This window comes from Mobula hypostoma, chromosome 3, assembly GCF_963921235.1.
Source record: "Mobula hypostoma chromosome 3, sMobHyp1.1, whole genome shotgun sequence".
In the NCBI taxonomy this organism is placed as follows: Eukaryota; Metazoa; Chordata; class Chondrichthyes; order Myliobatiformes; family Myliobatidae; genus Mobula; species Mobula hypostoma.
In genome coordinates this window covers 170,941,717-170,959,699 of record NC_086099.1, presented here as the reverse complement: position 1 = coordinate 170,959,699, position 17,983 = coordinate 170,941,717, and the positions used below count along the sequence as shown (strand labels likewise).

Below are 17,983 nucleotides of genomic sequence, written 5' to 3'. Positions count from 1 at the left end.
AATCACATCTTTCCATATAATTATAGCTGGGTATAATGGAAATGGAGTCAAATGTGCAACTGAACTCAGGCTGGGACTGGCTCAGATGTACATCTCGAGAAGGCCAGAAGCAGGGATAGTTCAATGCAGTTTTGGTCTCCTTCTTTAAGAAAGGATGTACTGGAATCGGAGGCACACCAAAAGAGATATACTAAGCTAATTCTTGGGATGATAGGATTGTCCCAACACAGGAGCTAAATAAATTAGATCTATAAGCTGTGGAGTTTAGAAGAACTGAAACATACACAATCCTAGAGAGCATGACAGTGCAGGGATTGAGGTGTTACCATTTATGGGAGAATCTTGAATAAAGGAACATAGTTACAAGGTTAGGCAGTGGTCATTTAGAACAGGAGTGTATAGAAGTGTATTCTTGCAGTGGGTAGTAAATCTCTGGAATTCTCTACCCCAGCCTATTGGCCATTGATCTTTGGAGGAGTTTAAGGAGAAAGAGATCTGTGATTTAAAGGTGATGGGAAACCGACTTATGAAGAGAAGATGAGGCCCAAAGCAGATCAACCATAATCATAATCATGCTGTCTTCAGGGGCCAACTCTTCCTCTTATTTTCTTAGCCTCTTGTTCTTCTGATGATGTGGAGGTAGGAATGGGGTCAGGTGAATGATTGGAACATAGGCAGGAGGATGGTCAGCGACGGCACCAGGTGTGTGGCCAGGAACAAGGCCAAATGCATGGCTGAAAGGCACTCAGATTTGGGGCATGTGTGCAGTTAGGAACAGGGACAAATTCAAACTTAATGCACGGCCAAAGGTTTACTGACAGAGCATTTCAAATAGATCCTAAAAGCAGCATAATTTCAGAATTATTTTCTTTTTCCTTTAACACTGGACAAAATAATCCTCCTCCCTCACTCTCCTTATTCATCTTTCTGAAATTATTTTCAGAATGAACAATTTATTTGCTCATTTCCTCACAATAGGTGATCTTGCCATGTAGACCAGTGCGGATTCAGTCCATGGCTGGCTTCTAAGGAAATTGGGAATGTCCTTTGCTCTAGTAATTCACCAGTCTCCTCTTTAATCTCCTTCCAAGGATTGCATGAGTGTCATGTCCTGTTCCTGAATTAGGGTTGCCAAATTAACCTTCCTGTCACCTTCACAGGGTGCAGTGTTTCTTCAGCAAACCTGGGGCCATGACTCATTTTAAAGGCACTGACTGCCAATATCATATTAATTGTGCTGCCTTGAACATTGCATTTTCCTAGTTTCTCTGCTTCCATTAAAAGCTTTCTGTCAATGCCACCTTTTACTGTAAAATGCTTCTGATATTTCTTTTGCCTCGACCATAGATTCTCTCTATCACAGCTGAATATGCCCTCATTCTTGTTACTTGTTTCTTATTTTTTACCTCACTTTTTTCCCTTTTCTTTGAGAACCACAATAGGATTCCCCATTTACTCATTAATTTCGCTAGTCCCCTGACAGACTATTTGTCAAGTTTTACCACCATTAATCAAATCTTTCCCTAACCACAAGAGATTCTGCAGATGCTGGAGATCCAGAGAAATGCAGACTCAATGCCAGAGGAAGTCACCAGATCTGGCAGTACATATGGAGAGGAATGAACAGTCGACATTTTGGGTTGAGACCATTCATCTGGTCTTGATGAAGGGTCTCAGCCTGAAACGTTGACTGTTCAAATCTTTCCTTTCTCTTTATACCATTCCCTCCACAACATTGAACTGCACTTCTTCATCACTACCAGTATCCATCCCCTTACACTGATATCTTCCCAATCACACGTGTCACAACATTGGTGCTTTATGTGCCTTTCAAATGCCAAAGGACATAAATACTCCACCTGGGTAAAACAATGATTTATTTGCATGCCTTTCAATTCAGTGTTCTCTATTCGTGTCTGTAATGCAGCAATCTCCATATTAGGAAAACAATTCCAAATTGAATGATGGTTTTGCAGAAGACTTAGCTGCAGGTTATTCTTCATTTTAATTCTCTTTCCCACTGCCACACTCTCTGTCCTTGATCTCGTACATCTTTCCATGAAAGCTCAACTCAAGCTGAAGAGCATCGCTGTCAGGATAAGGCCACACTTAGGCTGGAGGAACAACACCTTAAATTCTGTTTGAGTAGCCTCAAACCTGATGGCATGAACATCGATTTCTCAAACTTCCAGTAATACCTCCCCCCGCCCACTTCACCATTTCCCATCCCCTTATCCCTCTCTTATGTTATCTTCTTGCCTGTTCATCGCTTCCCTTTGATGCTCCTCCCCCCTTTTTTCTTTCTTCCATGGCCTTCTGACTCTTCACCAATCAACTTCCTAGTCTTTGCTTCATCCCTTGCTCTCCAAGTTTCATCTGTCGTCTGGCATTTCTTTCTTCCCCCACCTTTCAAATCTACTCGGCTTTTTCTCCAGTCCTGCCGAAGGGTTTCAGCCTGAAACGTTGACTGTACTTTTTTCCACAGATGCTGCCTGGCCTACTGAGTTCCACCAACACTTTGTGTGTGTTGTTCGGATTTCCAGCATCTGCAGATTTTCTCTTGTTTGTGAAGAACATCACCATTTACTTGGGTACTTTATAGCCTGCCAAGCCCTGTCAAAACATTTAGATAATTTCTAAGCACACCTTTTGATTCTGTGTTCATTTCTTTATTATCAACTTTTTCCTTGCACCATAATCCCATTTGCAATTTGATCTGTCCTATCTCCCACTCAATTATAAGCCTTCCTATTTTTTTCTGTGAATTTTAAAGCTTGTTTTGTCTTCAGTTCTTTTTAGACCTAATGTGATAACTGAAATATTGTTTCTCTCCCCAGATGTTTTATGGTGCTTTGAGTATTTTGAGTGTTTTCTATTTTACTTACCTCTTGAACCAAATGACAAGTTACTTTGTTATTCCTTTTTTCAAAAATTATTTTTTACTTTATATCAAGTGAAGTGCTTCAGAGTATTTATTTTGCTATTGAGAAGATACTATAAGAATGCAAGAGGTTGTTGCTTAGTGGATAAAAAAAACTTTTGGCCAGGAATTTAATCTCAGTCTTCATTTCTGGCTCATGTGTTTGTCATGAATTTGGATAATGCCAGGCTGAGATTCTTTACTGGAAGAATTAATTTGAACATTTATCTTATGGAAGGATATCCTTTAAAGCATTGGAAAGGTGATCATCTAGTAAATGATGCCTAAACCCTGATAGCAAGTAAACACTATTGGCATGTAAATTCTTCTAAAAGTTATTATCAATCAATTAGAGAGAACTTGACAGCTCAAAAAGACATAAGGAAGAAGATAACTAATTAGATCAATGAAGCACGCAGAGACATTTTAAGCATAAATAATTTTTGGTGGGTTGGAATGATTATGGCGAAGCAAGATACTCAGAAGCAGTCACAGGCGTTGCTTCTCCATACCTAGATTAAGAGGAATGTCAGGGTGTGAGTCTGAATATAACATTTATTCATTTTCCCCATCAGCTTGGAGATGAGGCAAAAATCAATGAACCTGACTCAGTAGAACACTGTGAAGCTTTTTCAGAATGTGGTGTAATTTTAGATCAAACTATAATTACTTGTATTTGTCCCTTTTCTCTCTCTGGAGATATCAATCTGAGGTCCAACCTCAGCTTACTTTCCATATGAGATAAAATACAGTCAGTTGAAGTCCATGGTGGGTCAAAATGGACATAGTTCATTGCAGGAACAGACATAATGGCCAAGTTATATCTCAGCGAGTCTGTAGTATGCCAAGTGATTTGATCATTTTGTTTTAGTTGAAACCTACAATGACAAGGCAGGAAGCTTTGAAAATAATCGTGTTCATCTTCCCAAACCATGACCAGATGCTTGTGCTGTTCATGCTGAAAATGATTGTCCCCAAGAGCAATGTGCCCGAGAACAAGAAGGAAGTGGGGTGGAAAATATCACCAGGAAAGTATCAGCTGTACTTCATTTTCATTTCATTGTCGAAAGGGGATCACATTTTGATATAAAGGTGTCATTCACAATTATATCAATTACCAGCAACATGGAATGATTAAATGACACGTCCAAGAGGCCCAGTCCCTCTGTTCTAAAGATGCCACCTCACACACTCTTGCTTGGACTCTGTTTTGCACTACCTTCTTCCAGTGGTGACAATGGTTTTGACAATAGTGTTGGTTCTCTTTTTGATAGGATTTTCCCTGTCTTCAGTTCTCACTACACCAGCCCTCCCATTAAACAATTTTCCTTCGCACCACCATGAGTCGTATTTTCCTTGCTTCTCCTCTTTCAGCATTTTAAGAGGACTGTTTACTATAGAAAGTTCGTTGTTGTTTCACTCTATCTCTAGCCACTCCCCTCCCCACTGCACCACCGTGTGCAACAGCAGGAAATGAAACATCTCTCCTTTAAACTGTTGCTTCTCCACCCTACCACAATCTAACATAATTCCAACTGAGACAATGATTCATTTATATTCCCTTCAACATAGAATGGTATACTTACTCTTGTCCTCAGAAGTGACTGTGAACCAGTTCCCTGCCACTTTAATTCTGTCTCTTGACCACGTTGACCTCTATGCCCTCAGCAATTTTTATAGCAACCCTTAACAAGGTACACCATCTATCTTAAGACAACATGTATTACAGCATTGTAGATTCAACATTGGGATCAATAATTAGCAGTATTTTTACTTCAAGTATCCAGCAAAGCACTCCCCTTTCTTGTAGTAATTTGGGATGATTATTCATTTACTCCTTTTGTGAGATATTGTATTAAATTTTTTATTTTGTTGCCTTATTTCACCTTGTATTATAATCCCTCTTGATGTCAATTCTTTCCTTTTCTTCCATGGCCTTCTGCCTTCTCCTGTCAGATTCCCCCTTTTCCAGCCCTTATCTCCTCCACGAATCAACTTCCCAGCTCTTTACGTCACCCCTCCACTCCCAGTTTCACCTATCACCTGTACTTTATACTTCTTCCACCTCTCCCCCCACCTTCTTTCCTGACTTCTTGCCCCTTCCTTTCCTGTCCTAACGCAGGGTCTCGGCCCAAAACGTCAACTGTTTATTCCCATCCACAGATGCTGCCTGTCCTGCTGAGCTCCTCCAGCACATTGTGTGCATTGTCAATTCTCTGGTGCTTTCCATCCTAAAGCTGACATTCTATTTTGGTATTTGTTCTCCTTCCCACTTCCTTTACAGTTAAAACTTTATTTCTAACCTTCCCCAGTTCTGACAACTGATTGTCGAAGTGAAACATTAACTCTGATGTTTTTGTTCCTCCATTGAACCTGCTTGACCAGCATCTTTGGTTTTACTTGACCATGAATCATTTTGCCAATAGCCTTTTATATGTAATATTGCTTCATTTTAGATGACGCTGGTTCTTTGGGGAAGGACAATGGATTTCAACTGGGAACAGAAATCAAAGGTAAATTGCAGGAACTTCCCTTTGTGACTGGCATAAATATACTATGATTTATTTGAATAAGCCAGAATTGGGGAAGTCACACACTTTCATTTACTGCAGATTTGCTCCATCTTAAACTGGGCTAAGTGAACTCCCCAGAGCTATTATAGAACAGCTTAGTTAAACTTAGCATAACTTTTGTCTCTGGAATATAATTGCTAAGATGGTATGTATAACATGATAGGTGAGCTCGATGGCCAGGAGATTACCTTGTGTTGCTGCATTGATAGTGTTGATGATACATAGTTGAAAATGAAGCTTAGACAAGGTGAAATGTATATATTGTGCAAAAGTCTTTCTGTCGATCTGTCTATCTATCTATTTATCTACCACAGTGTGGAATAGGCTTTCTGGCCCTTCGAGCTGCACTACCCAACAACCCCCGATTTAGACAGACTAATCACGAGACAATTTATCATGGCCAATTAATTCTCTGGACTGCGGAAGGAAACCGGAGTACCATGAGGAAACCCACACAATCATGGGGAAGAACATACAAACTTCTTTCAGACAGCAGTGGGAATTGAACCCAGGCAGCTAGTACTCTAAAGCATTATGCTAACGTGCCGCCCCACGTATATACAGCTAGGGAGCTGAAGACTTTTGCACTGTATTATAGTAATTTTATGTTTTGCACTGTTCTGCTCCCACAAAAAATATTTATATTATGGCATATGTAAGTGATGATAAACCTGATTTTGAATTGGGTCTTATTGTGGACTTAGAATGCGAAGGAGGCAGGGAGAGGGGAATCATGGTTGGGAAAAGCAGAAGGGAGAGGGGAGGGAGCAGAAAGCACCAGGGAGACATTATGTAATGATCAATAAATCAAATGACCTTGCCTGGTGTCTCAGGGCTGGGCCACCTGCTGCCCCTGACACTCTTCTCTGCCACCTGTCCCACACTCCTCCTGCAGCCTTCCACTCTTTCCATTTATAATGGATACAGTGGAACACAGTGAACATGTGAATCGAGAGCCGAAGTAGGCCACTTGACTCCACAATCCCATCTAAATTGATCATGGTTAACCCGAAGAAATCTCAATTCTGAATCCTGACATACTCGCAGTAACCTTTCATCATCTTGCTTATCAAGAAACTTTCTCTGCCATAATAATATTTGATTGTGGCTGATTTCTCAAATGAGCTGTGGCAAGCTGCTTCATTGGAAGGCACAACCAGTTTCATGCAGGGTTCCTCTTCCTTCAATTCTGCTGCTTCTGCCTCCATCAATCAAATGACAGGCATAGAGCATATATGTTTGATTGATGACTGATAGATAGTCCCGAATGCCCTGTCGTGAATAGCAATAACACAGTGAGAGAGCTGCCATCTCTTTCTTTTGTTGCATTTCCCAAAATGGAGCTACATTGATTTCAGCCACAGAAGCATACTATTCACTGTGCATCAGTAAGTGACACGTTAGAGGCATATACTTCAGCTTTTTACTTTTTACAAAGCCGTGAGTCAGCTGAAGAATTCATTTTGAATGAATTCTTGCTGATACAAATCAATGAAACTAAAGAGAAGGAAACACTTTTTCACACTGGCAGGAGCCCAGTTGCAGCAATGGACTTTAAAAGAATGTGGGCAGGTGAATTGTGAGTGAATGAGGCATGAAGCTACTCATTTTTATACATTTAGAATATTATAAAACAATTAAATTAAATAATGAAAGATTGAAAGAAGCGTACAGCAAGTCCATTGAACATGTTCCAAAACAAGTTGCTAGCAAATTTTGGAAAGACTGTTCAGAATCTCCTTATTTTCACTGGTTCAGGCCTGAAACCACATGAGGTCTGTGGGTTTATTTTTGAAATCTTTAACACTATAATCTGTAATTCAAAATTGCAACAATGAAGTGTTTTACAAACTACAACAGTGTGAATGGAAGTTTGTTTGATGCTACATACGGAGTCATAGAAGACTACAGAACAGAAATAGGCCCTCCGGCTGAGTTAGGCCGTGCTGACACAATTAAACTGCCTAGTCCCATCAACCTGCACCCGGACCATTGCCCTCCATATCCCTCCCGTATATGTACCAATCCAAACTTCTCTTAAATGTTGAACCAAAATCGCATCCACCACTTGCGCTGGCAGCTTGTTCCACACTCTCACCACCCGCTGAAAGAAAAGGTTTTCCCTCATGTTTCCCTGAAATGTTTCACCTTTCACCCTTAACCCACGATCTCTAGATGTAATCTTATCCAACTTCAGTGGAAACAACCTGCTTGCATTTACCCTATCTATACCCCTCATAATTTTGTATACCTTTATCAAATCTCCTCTCAATCTTTTGGGTTCTAAGGAATAAAGTTCTAACCTATGCAATATCATAACCCGGTCCCAGCAACATCCTTGTAAATTTCCTCTATACTCTTTCAATCTTACTTATATCTTTCCTGTAGGTAGCTGACCAAAACTGCACACAATACTCCAAATTAGGCCTTGCCAACATCTTATATAACTTCAACGTAACACCCCAACACCTGTACTCAGCACTTTGATCTATGAAGGCCAATGAGTCAAAAGCTTTCTTTATGGCCCCATCTACCTGTGACACCACTTTCAATGAACTACGGACCTGTATACCCAGATCCCTTTCTTCTACTGCACTCCTCAGTACCCTACCACTCACTTCTGTAAGATCTACCCTGGTTGGTCCTCCCAAAGTTCAACACCTCACATTTGTCTGCATTAAATTGCATCTGTCAGTTTTCAACTCATTTTTCCAGCTTGTCCAGATCCCACTGCAAGCTTTGATAATCTTCCTCACTGTTCACTATACCCCCAGTCTTGGTGTCATCTGCAAATTTGCTGATCCAGTTAACCACTTTATCATTTAGATCGTTGATATAGATGACAAACAGCAATGGACCCAGCTTTGATCTCTGTGGCACTCCACTAGTCTCTGGCATCCAGTCAGAGAGGCAACCATCTATTGCCATTCTGGCTTCTACCACAAAGCCAACACCTGATCTAATTTACCACCTTATCTTGAATGCCACGTGATTGAACCTTCTTGACCAACTCCCATGTGGGATCTGTAAAATACCTTGCTGAAGTCCACGTAGGCAACATGCACTGCCTTACCTTCAACAACTTTCCTGGTAATTTCTATAAGTTTGCTTAGACACGACATACCACGTACAAAGCCATGCTGACTATTCCTGCTCAGTTACTGTCTATCCAAATGTTCATATATCCAGTCGCTTAGAATAGCTTCCAGTAACTTTCCCACTACTGATGTCAGGCTCACCAGCTGATAATTTCTTGGTTTATTCTTAAAGCCTTTCTTAAACAATGGAGCAACTTTGGCTTTCCTCCAATCCTCTGGCACCTCACCTGCCGCCAAGGATGATTTAAATATCTCTGCTAGGGCCTCTGCAATTTCTGCACTTGCCTCCCACAGGATATGAAAGAACAGTTTGTCCACTCTAATTTGCATCCAGACAGCGAACATTTCCTCCTCTGTAATTTATATAGAGTCCATCACCTCACTGCTGCCTTGCCTCACTTCTATAGATTCTGTGTCCATCTCCTGAGTAAATACAGATGTAGACAGTCCATTTAAGATCTCCTCCATCTCTTTTGGCTCCATATATTGATTACCATTCTGATCTTCCAGAGGACCAATTTTGTCCCTTGCAATACTTTTGCTCTTAACAGCTGTGTAGAAGCCCTTAGGATTCGCCTTCACCTTGTCTGCTAGAACAAACTCTTGCCTTCTGTTAACCCTCCTGATTTTTTTCTTAAGTGTTCTCTTGCATTTCTTATACTTAATAAGCACCTCTTTTGTTCCTATCTGCCTACACCTGCTATGCACCTTCGTTTTTTTAACCAGGCCTCAGTATCTCTAGAAAACTTGTTATCCTTGCCTTTTCACAAGCAAGAAAAAATCTTCAGATGCTGGAAAGCCAAGCAACACAAAACACTGGAGGAGCTCAGCAGGCCAGGCAACATCTATGGAAAAGTGTAAAGTTGACATTTTGGACCCATGCCCCTCATCAGTCCTGATGAAGGGTCTCGGCTCGAAGCGTCGACAGTTTACTCTTTTCCAGAGATGCTGCCTAGCCTGCTGAGTTCTTCCAGCATTTTGTGCGTGATCCTTGCCTTGTGTGTGATCCATGCAAGCTTTGCACTCTCAAAATTTCACTTTTGAATCCATACTTGCCAGATCCTTTCTGATACCATCAAAATTGGCCTTTCTCCAATTTAGAATCTCAACCTGAGAACCAGACCTATCCTTTTCATAATTACTTTTAAACTAATGGCATTATGATCACTAGATTCAAAGTGCTCCCCGACTCAAATTTCTGTAACCTGCCCTGTTTCATTCCCTAATAGGAGCTCAAACATTACACACTCCATTGTTGGGCCTTCTCTGTACTGATTAAGGAAACTTTCCTGAACATATTTGACAAACTCTATCTATCTAGTCCTTTTACGGAATGGGAGTCCCAGTCAACATGTGCAAAGTTAAAATCACTTATTATCACAACCTTTTGTCTTCCGATGATCCTTTGGTCACAGTATCTGAAGATAATATGTAGGCTGCCTTCAAGAGAGTGAATCCAAGGAAAGCATCCAGTCAGAACGGAGTACCTGGTTGAGTGCTGAAGACTTCTACTGACAAATTGGCTGGTGTATTCATAGATATCTTTAACCTCTCTCTCTAGCTGTCTGTGGTACCCACCAGCTTCAAGCAGGCTTCAATCATACTGGTGCCCAAGAAGAGTGTGGTAACCTGTCTCAGTGACGATTGACCAGTGACACCTACATCCACAGTGATGAAGTGTTTCAAGAGGCTGGTGTTGAAGTATGCCAGCTCCTGTATGAGTGGCAACCTGGATCTGTTCCAATTCACCTGCTGAAACGACAGGTCTATGGTAGATGCCATCCCATTGGCTCTTCACACAACCTTGGAGCATCTGGACAGCAAAGATGCATACATCAGGATGCTCTTTATTGATATAGCTCAGTATTTAATACCATCATCCCCTCAAAACTAATCACTAAACTCCAACACCCAGGCCTCGATACCCCCTTGTGCAATAGGATCGTGGATTTCCTCACTTGTAGATCTCCACCAGTTTGGATTGGCAAAAGCATCTCCTCCACAATCTCCATCCACACAGGAGTACCACAGGGATGTGTGCTTAGCCCCCCTGCTCTACTTGCTTTACATCTTCGACTGTGTGGCTTAAGTATAGCTCCAACACCATATACAAGCTTGCTAATGACACCACTGTTGTGGGCTGTATCAAAGGTAGTGATGATGCATCAGCAGTCAGGAGGGAGATTGCAAATTTGGCTAAGTGGTGTAATAACAACAACCTCTCACTCAATGTCAACAAGACCAAGTAACAGATTGTAGAGTTCAGGAGAAGGAAACCAGAAGTCCATGAGCCAGTAATCATCGGAGTTTCAGAGATGGAGAGGGTCAGCAATGTTAAATTCTTGGGTTATACTATCTCAAAGAACCTGTCCTGGACCCATCACGTAAATATAATTTCAAAGGAAGCACAACAACACCTCTACTTCCTCAGGAGTCTGCGGAGAACTGATATGTCATCAGAAACCTTAGCAAGTTTCTATAGATGTGTGGTGGAAAGTGTGCTGACTAGCTGCATTATGGCCTGGTATGGGAACACCAATACCACTGGAAAATCCTACAAAATGTAGTGGATTTGGCCCAGTACGTCATGGGTAAAACCCTCCCAATTATTGACCATATCTATCTGAAACTTTGCCATAGAAAAGCAGCATCCATCAACACAGATCCTCACCACCCAGGCCTTGCTTTTTTCTTGCTGCTGCCATCATGTAGAAGGTACAGGTACCTCAAGACTCGCACCACCAGGTTCAAGAACAGTTACTACCCCTCAACCATCAGGTACTCATTCTACTTCTGGTGTTCCCACAACCAATGATCTCACTTTAAGGATTCTTTATCTTATAATTTCATGCTCATTATTTATTGCTATTCATTTATATCTGCATTTTCACAGTTTGTTGTTCATTGGTCCTGTTTACAGTTACTGTTCTTTATATTTGCTAAGTATGCCCACAGGAAAAACAATCTCACGGTTGTATGTGGTGACATGTATGTACTTCAATAATAAATTTTACTTTGACTTGACTTTTGACTTTGATTTTATGTTTCTTGTAACAGTTTGCAATCTCTCTCTACAGATTTATTTCTCTAAATCCCACGATTGTTGGGTGGTCTATAACATAGATTAAAAGATGTGGTCATACTTCTTTTATTCCAAATTCCACCCACTTAGCCTCACTAGATGAGTTCTCTAATCTGTCCTGACTGAGCACTGCCGTGACATTTACCCTGACTGGTAATACCACCCCCACCCCCCTTAATCCCTCCTGCTCTATCACATCTAAAACAACAGAACCCCTGAACATTGAGCTGCTAGTCCTGACCCTCCAGAAACCAAATCTCACTATCAGATCGTAATCAAACTACAACATCATGATTCCAGGTGTTGAGATCATCTGCCTTTCCTACAGTACTTATTGCATTGAAATAGATGCAGCTCAGAACATTACTCCCACCATGCTCAATGTTTTGATTCCTGATTTTGATGTCTTAAAAACATCTGGCTCCACAATCTCTCCACTACCTGTTCTGGCACTCTGGTTCCCATCCCTGTGCAACTGCAGTTTAACCCCACACCACCCCCCCCCCCCAATAACGTGCTGTACTATCAAACCTTCCAGCTAGGATATTAGCCCTCTTCTGTACAGACCCACCTTCCATGGAAGTGAGCCCGATGATCCAGAAATCTGAAGCCCTCCCTCCTACACCAACTCTTTGGGTACATGGTAAACTGTAAGATCTTCCTATTTCTGGCCCCACTAGCACATTGCATAGATAGCAATCATGAGATCACAACCCTGGAGGTCCTGTTCTTTAACTTAGCACCCAACTCCCTGAATTTATTTTGCAGAATCTCATGATTCGTCCTACTCATGTCATTAGTACCTATATAGACCATGACCTCTAGCTACTCACCCTCCCACTTGGAAATTCTGAGGACTCTATCAGAGATATAATGGACCCTGGCACCAGGGAGGCATCATATCATCTGGGAATCTCATTCTCACCCACAGAACCTCCTGTCTGTTCACCCAACTAATGAACCCCCTATCACCACAGCTCGGCTCTTATCTCCCCTTCCACTCTGAGCCACAGAGCCAGACACAGTGTCAGAGAGTGGACGGTTGTGGCTTTCCACTGCTATCCAACAGCATCTAAAGTGGTATTCCTGTTGTTGAGGGGGATGACCACAGAGACACTCTGCACTATTTAACCCCATTCACCCTTCATACTGTCACCCAGTTTCCTATGTCTTGCACCTTGGGTGTAACTACTTAAGACCATAAGACCATTAGACATAGAAGCAGAATTAGGCCATTCAGACCATAGAGTCTGCTCTGCCATTCCATCATGGCTGATCTCAGATCCCATTCAATCCCATACACCTGCCTTCTCGCCATATCCTTTGATGCCCTGACCAATCAGGAAACGGTCAATTTCTGCCTTAAATATAGGCACGGACCTGGCCGCCACCGCAGTCTGTGGCAGAGTATTCCACAGATTTTGTACTCTCTGGCTAGAAAAATTCCTCCTTACCTCTGTTCTAAATTCCAGTGAGTACAGGCCCAAAGCTGCCAGACGCTCCTTACATGTTGAGCCCTTCATTCGCGGAATCATCCTCGTGAACCTCCTCTGGACTCTCTCCAATGACAACACATCCTTTCTGAGATATAGAGCCCAGAACTGTTGACAATACTCTAAGTGTGGCCTGACTAGTATCGTGTAAAGACTCAGCATTATCTCCTTGCTTTTATATTCTATTCCCCTTCAAATAAATGCCAGCATTGCATTTGCCTTCTTTACCACAGACTCAACCTGTAAATTATCCTTCTGGGAGTCTTGCACAAGGACTCCTAAGTACCCCTGCACCTCTGATGTTTAAACCATTTTAAAATATTTCTATATATACTTCTCTATATATCCCGCCTATCATCCCCTAGGCCTCCCAAATAATCTGGAGTTCATTTACTTCCAGCTCCAACGCCTTAACGCGGATTGTTAGAAGCTGCAGATGGATGCACTTCTCGCAATTGTAGTCATCAGGAACACTGGAGATCTCCCTGCCTTCACACATCCCACAAGAGGAGCATTCCACTATCCTGCCTGGCATCCCCACTGCTCCAGCTGTTCCATTATAAAGAAGGAAATAATAAATAAAAACTGGAAAACAGCCTACCCACAGCTTTAAGCCTTTTTTTCACTCAGGCCTCTCCTCGCTGAAGTCTCAAAAAGCTAAGGACCCTAAGATATAGGAGCAGAATTAGGCCATTTGGGCCATCAACTCTGCTTTGCCATTTCATCCATCTTCCTCTCAGCCTCAGTCTCCTGCCTTCAAGCCCTGACTAATCAAGAATCCATACCTAATGACTTGGCCACCACAGCTGCCTGTGGCAAAGAATTGCTCAAATTCACCACTCTCTGGCTCAATGAGTTCCTCCTCATCTCTGTTCTAAAAGGACATCCCTCTATTCTGAGGCTGAATTCTCTGGCCTTAGACTCGCCCGCCATAGGAAACATCCTCGCCACGTTCACTCTGTTGAGGCTTTTCAACACTCGATAGGTTTCAGTGAGGTCATCCCTCATTTGTCTGAACTCCAGTTAGTAGAGGCACTGAGCCATCCAATGCTCCTCATATGACAAGCCTTTCAATTCCAGAATCATTTTCGTGAACCTTCTTTGAACTCTCTGCAATGTCAGCACATCCTTTCTTAGATAAGTGGCCCAAAACTGCTCACAATTTGCCAAGTGATGCCTCACCTGTGCTTTATAAAACCTCAGCATTACATTCAAGCTTTTATATTCTAGTCCTCTCGAAGTGAATACTAATCCCCACTCTAACACTGCCCACTCAAACAAAGGCTGGTCCATTTGGGCCTGGATTTTTTAATTCGTCCTTGCTAATAAATCCTTGCTCTGATTGGCTGCTGTTGCATGCCTCATGAAAATTTGCAACAAACGGTAAATATGTAGGCTATTAATATATTCAAAATACACCTACAGCCATGAGACCCAGTGAAAGCATGGACTTCAATGGGATAATGCCAAATTAAAACTAACTTCTTTAATCCAGAAGATCAGGTCCAGTGGTGCATTATTTATGCTCTACCTATTTGGCATCCAAATACAAAGAAGAGGAGCAGGCATCTTACTGTAATGCATGTTCAGCAAACATGCAGGGACTACTGTTTTTCCTTTCCAGTCCTGAATAATGGTCTCAGCCTGAAGCATTGACTGCTTACTCTTTTCCATAGATGCTGCCTGGCCTGAATTCCTCCAGCATTTTGTGCGTGTTAAAGAGGAGTATCAGTCCCATGTAAATATCTCTCATAACCTGCAAGAGCAAGGAAAAGGACCTCATCTTTTAACAGTCAAATAGAACAGCAAACAGATCTGTTTTTATACGTACACCTGGAAGGCCCAAGTCTGAAGCATGCTGAAAATACTTATGTACTGCAGAGTGGTCTTAGATGGCAATGCTCAGGAACAATTCCCTTTATGACAGATAGGCATGTATTCATCATCTTGGTGAATGGAGTATTCCATTTCAGAGCACGTATCTTACTGTGATGCATGTTCAGCAAACATGGAAAGGAAAAGCATGTACCTTATTGAATGAAATACGACAGTTAGTAAAACACAATTGAAGATAGAAGAGATTTAATTTAAATTACTCTAAATACTTTTTGAAAATTATCTGTACCATGAATACCGAAATGACAACAAAAGCAGGAAACTTGTACCAAAAGAGAGGAGTGAAGATAATACTGACAATTGTTTGTTTACTTTAAGATGCCAGTGATCAAAGAGAAGATATGTACACTGGAAACTACCAGCCTTGTTCAGAACATGTTTGCATGCATGGTAAATGTGAATATATTTACGCTCGTCGAGAGACATCGTGTCTGTAAGTGTCTGATAGTTTCTTCTCCTGTTGTCAATATAATAGGCTGCTGATCAACATGCTGTACAAGTCTAGATTATTGATTTTTGCCAAGGATTCAAAATGTACCCACAAATAAATATAGCATATAATTTACTTACAGATATTCATGAAGAATGCTTTAATTGGTGATATTTAAATATGCCAGTTCACTTGTTTAGCATTTACACATTTTATGGGCATAACCTGAGCTAATTTAATATGTGAAACAATTATTAGGTCACTGGAAAATAATTTGGTTTAGTACTAGATAACTGTTGGTTTGTTGCTATAACTGAATATTCAAGTTTTGAGTAATAAGTAGAGTAATCTAAACATTTTGATGAATATACAGTACATTTCTTTGTTCAAATTTGTGAACATCTCTGATAAATCCACAATCTATAAATGCCGCTTTAAATTATTTCTATAAGATGAAATATGAGACCCTATGTACATTGGTCAGATGGTGTAATTTTTGCCTTAAATGGTTTCCCTTATGGTTTTGCCTCGAATTATTTAATTTAAAACCTTTTTCTTACAATTCCCACATATGCAAAGTTACTTTCAAGATAGCAGGCCTGCTAATTAGCAAGTGCAAAACCGATCTGTATGTGCATTCCGTGTGGTAGATCCACAATGGCAGATTCGGTCTCCAATGTCGTTACCAAGAGCTCCTTAGCTAGCTCAAAGGAATGCTTTTCAGGTCAAGCAATAATATTTCAGAAAGATTTCTGATAGCTATAAATGTGTGATATTACATACTGCACTATTCATGTTATTTATAATCTTACCATCACAAACTGACTGGGAGTATAAAGGTAACTGGTAGCATGAAATTGCTTGATACTTCTTCTTCAAAGGTGACATTCCGATAATATAAATGTTGTTCTTGTCAAAACATTCATTCCCTTGGGTAAACTGTTGAAATTCTTTCCATATATCTAATTCCCTTCTGGAACCCCAGTGGACTATAGGCTTGACTTCACTGAACAGATATGACTGTGAACAAGACTGACCAACAACTGCTAATCTCTTAGGGATAAGAAATAATCATCATCATATTTCACAAAATAACTACTTTTAAAAATAACCTGTTGCCAGAATTCACTCAAATCCCAGGAGGTTAAGTATATTCGTATCTTAAAATCTGGCTAGTAATTCAGTACTCTATAAGTAACGATGGTAAATTGTTCTCATGTAGAAGATCATTAAGTACAAATTAACGTAAGGTATATTTTGAGTATGAATAACAGCTTGCACTGTAAGGATTGCAAGTACTTAAAGATGACAAGATTAGTGTGATTTGTCACATATACATCCAAGCATTGAGTCATGCAGTGAAATGCGTCATTTGCGTCAATGACCAACACAGTCCGAGGGTGTGTTGGGTCACCTCACAATGTCACCATGATTCTCATGCCAACAAAGCATACCCACAACTTACTATTGCGTGCACCTTTGGGACGTGGGTGGAAATCAGGGCACCCAGAGGAAACCCATGTGGTCACAGGGAGAATGTACACACAGCAGTGGGAGTTGAACCCTGGTTACTGGTGCTGTAAAGTGTTACAGTATTGGAATTAAACAGGAAAAGGTAGAAACTCACACAAAATGCTTGAGGAACTCAGCTGGCCAGGCAGCATCTATGGAAAAAAGTATAGACGAGGTTTTGGGCCAAAACCCTTCGGCAGGACTGGAGAAAAAAAATGAGGAGTAGATTTAAAAGGTGGCAGGAGGGGAGAGAAAAACACAAGGTGATAGGTGAAACCAGAAGGGGGAGGGGTGAAGTAAAGAGCTGGGAAGTTGATTGGTGAAAGAGATACAGGGCTGGAGAAGGGGGAGTCTAAGAGGAGAGGACAGGAGGCCCTGGAAGAAAGACAAAGTGGGGAAGAGCACCAGATAGAGGGATGGGCAGGCAAGGAGAAAAGGTGAGAGAGAAAATAAGGTGTCCACCCCCCACTTTTCCTAAGCTACATTGATGGCTGCATTGGTGCTACTTCCTGCAACCATGCAGAGCTCGTAGATTTCATCAACTTCGCTTCCAACTTCCACCCTGCTCTCAAATTTACCTGCTCCATTTCCAACACCTCCCTGCCCTTTCTCATCTCTAGAGACAGCTTATCTACTGATATTGAATATAAACCCATAGACTCTCACTGCTACCTGCACTATTCCTTTCTCCACCCTGTTCCTTATAAAAACACCATCCCCTTCTCTCAATTTCTCCATCTCTGCTGCATCTGCTCTCAGGATGAAGGAAATGTCCTCCTTTTCATACAAAGGGGGCTTTCCTTCCTCCACCATCAATGCTGCTCTCAGCCACATCTCTTCCATTTCATGCATGTCTGTTCTTTCCCCATCTTCCCACCACCCTATCAGGGATAGGGTTCCTCTTGTCCTCACCTACCACTCCACCAGTCCCCACCTCCAGCACATAATACTCCAGAACTTCCGTCATCTCCAATGGGAT

At 41.4% G+C, this 17,983-nt stretch overlaps 1 protein-coding gene across 2 annotated transcripts in view; it reads left to right on the top strand.

Moving 5' to 3' along the window:
* LOC134344387 (tomoregulin-1-like) overlaps positions 1-17,983 on the top strand; it is a 304,218-nt gene that overhangs the window by 270,509 nt on the left and 15,726 nt on the right. For both annotated transcript variants that reach the window (XM_063044092.1, XM_063044091.1), the window contains 2 exons: positions 5,377-5,433; positions 15,381-15,495. In XM_063044092.1, coding sequence (XP_062900162.1) covers positions 5,377-5,433; positions 15,381-15,495 — 172 coding nt within the window. The remainder of the gene's footprint in view (positions 1-5,376; positions 5,434-15,380; positions 15,496-17,983) is intronic.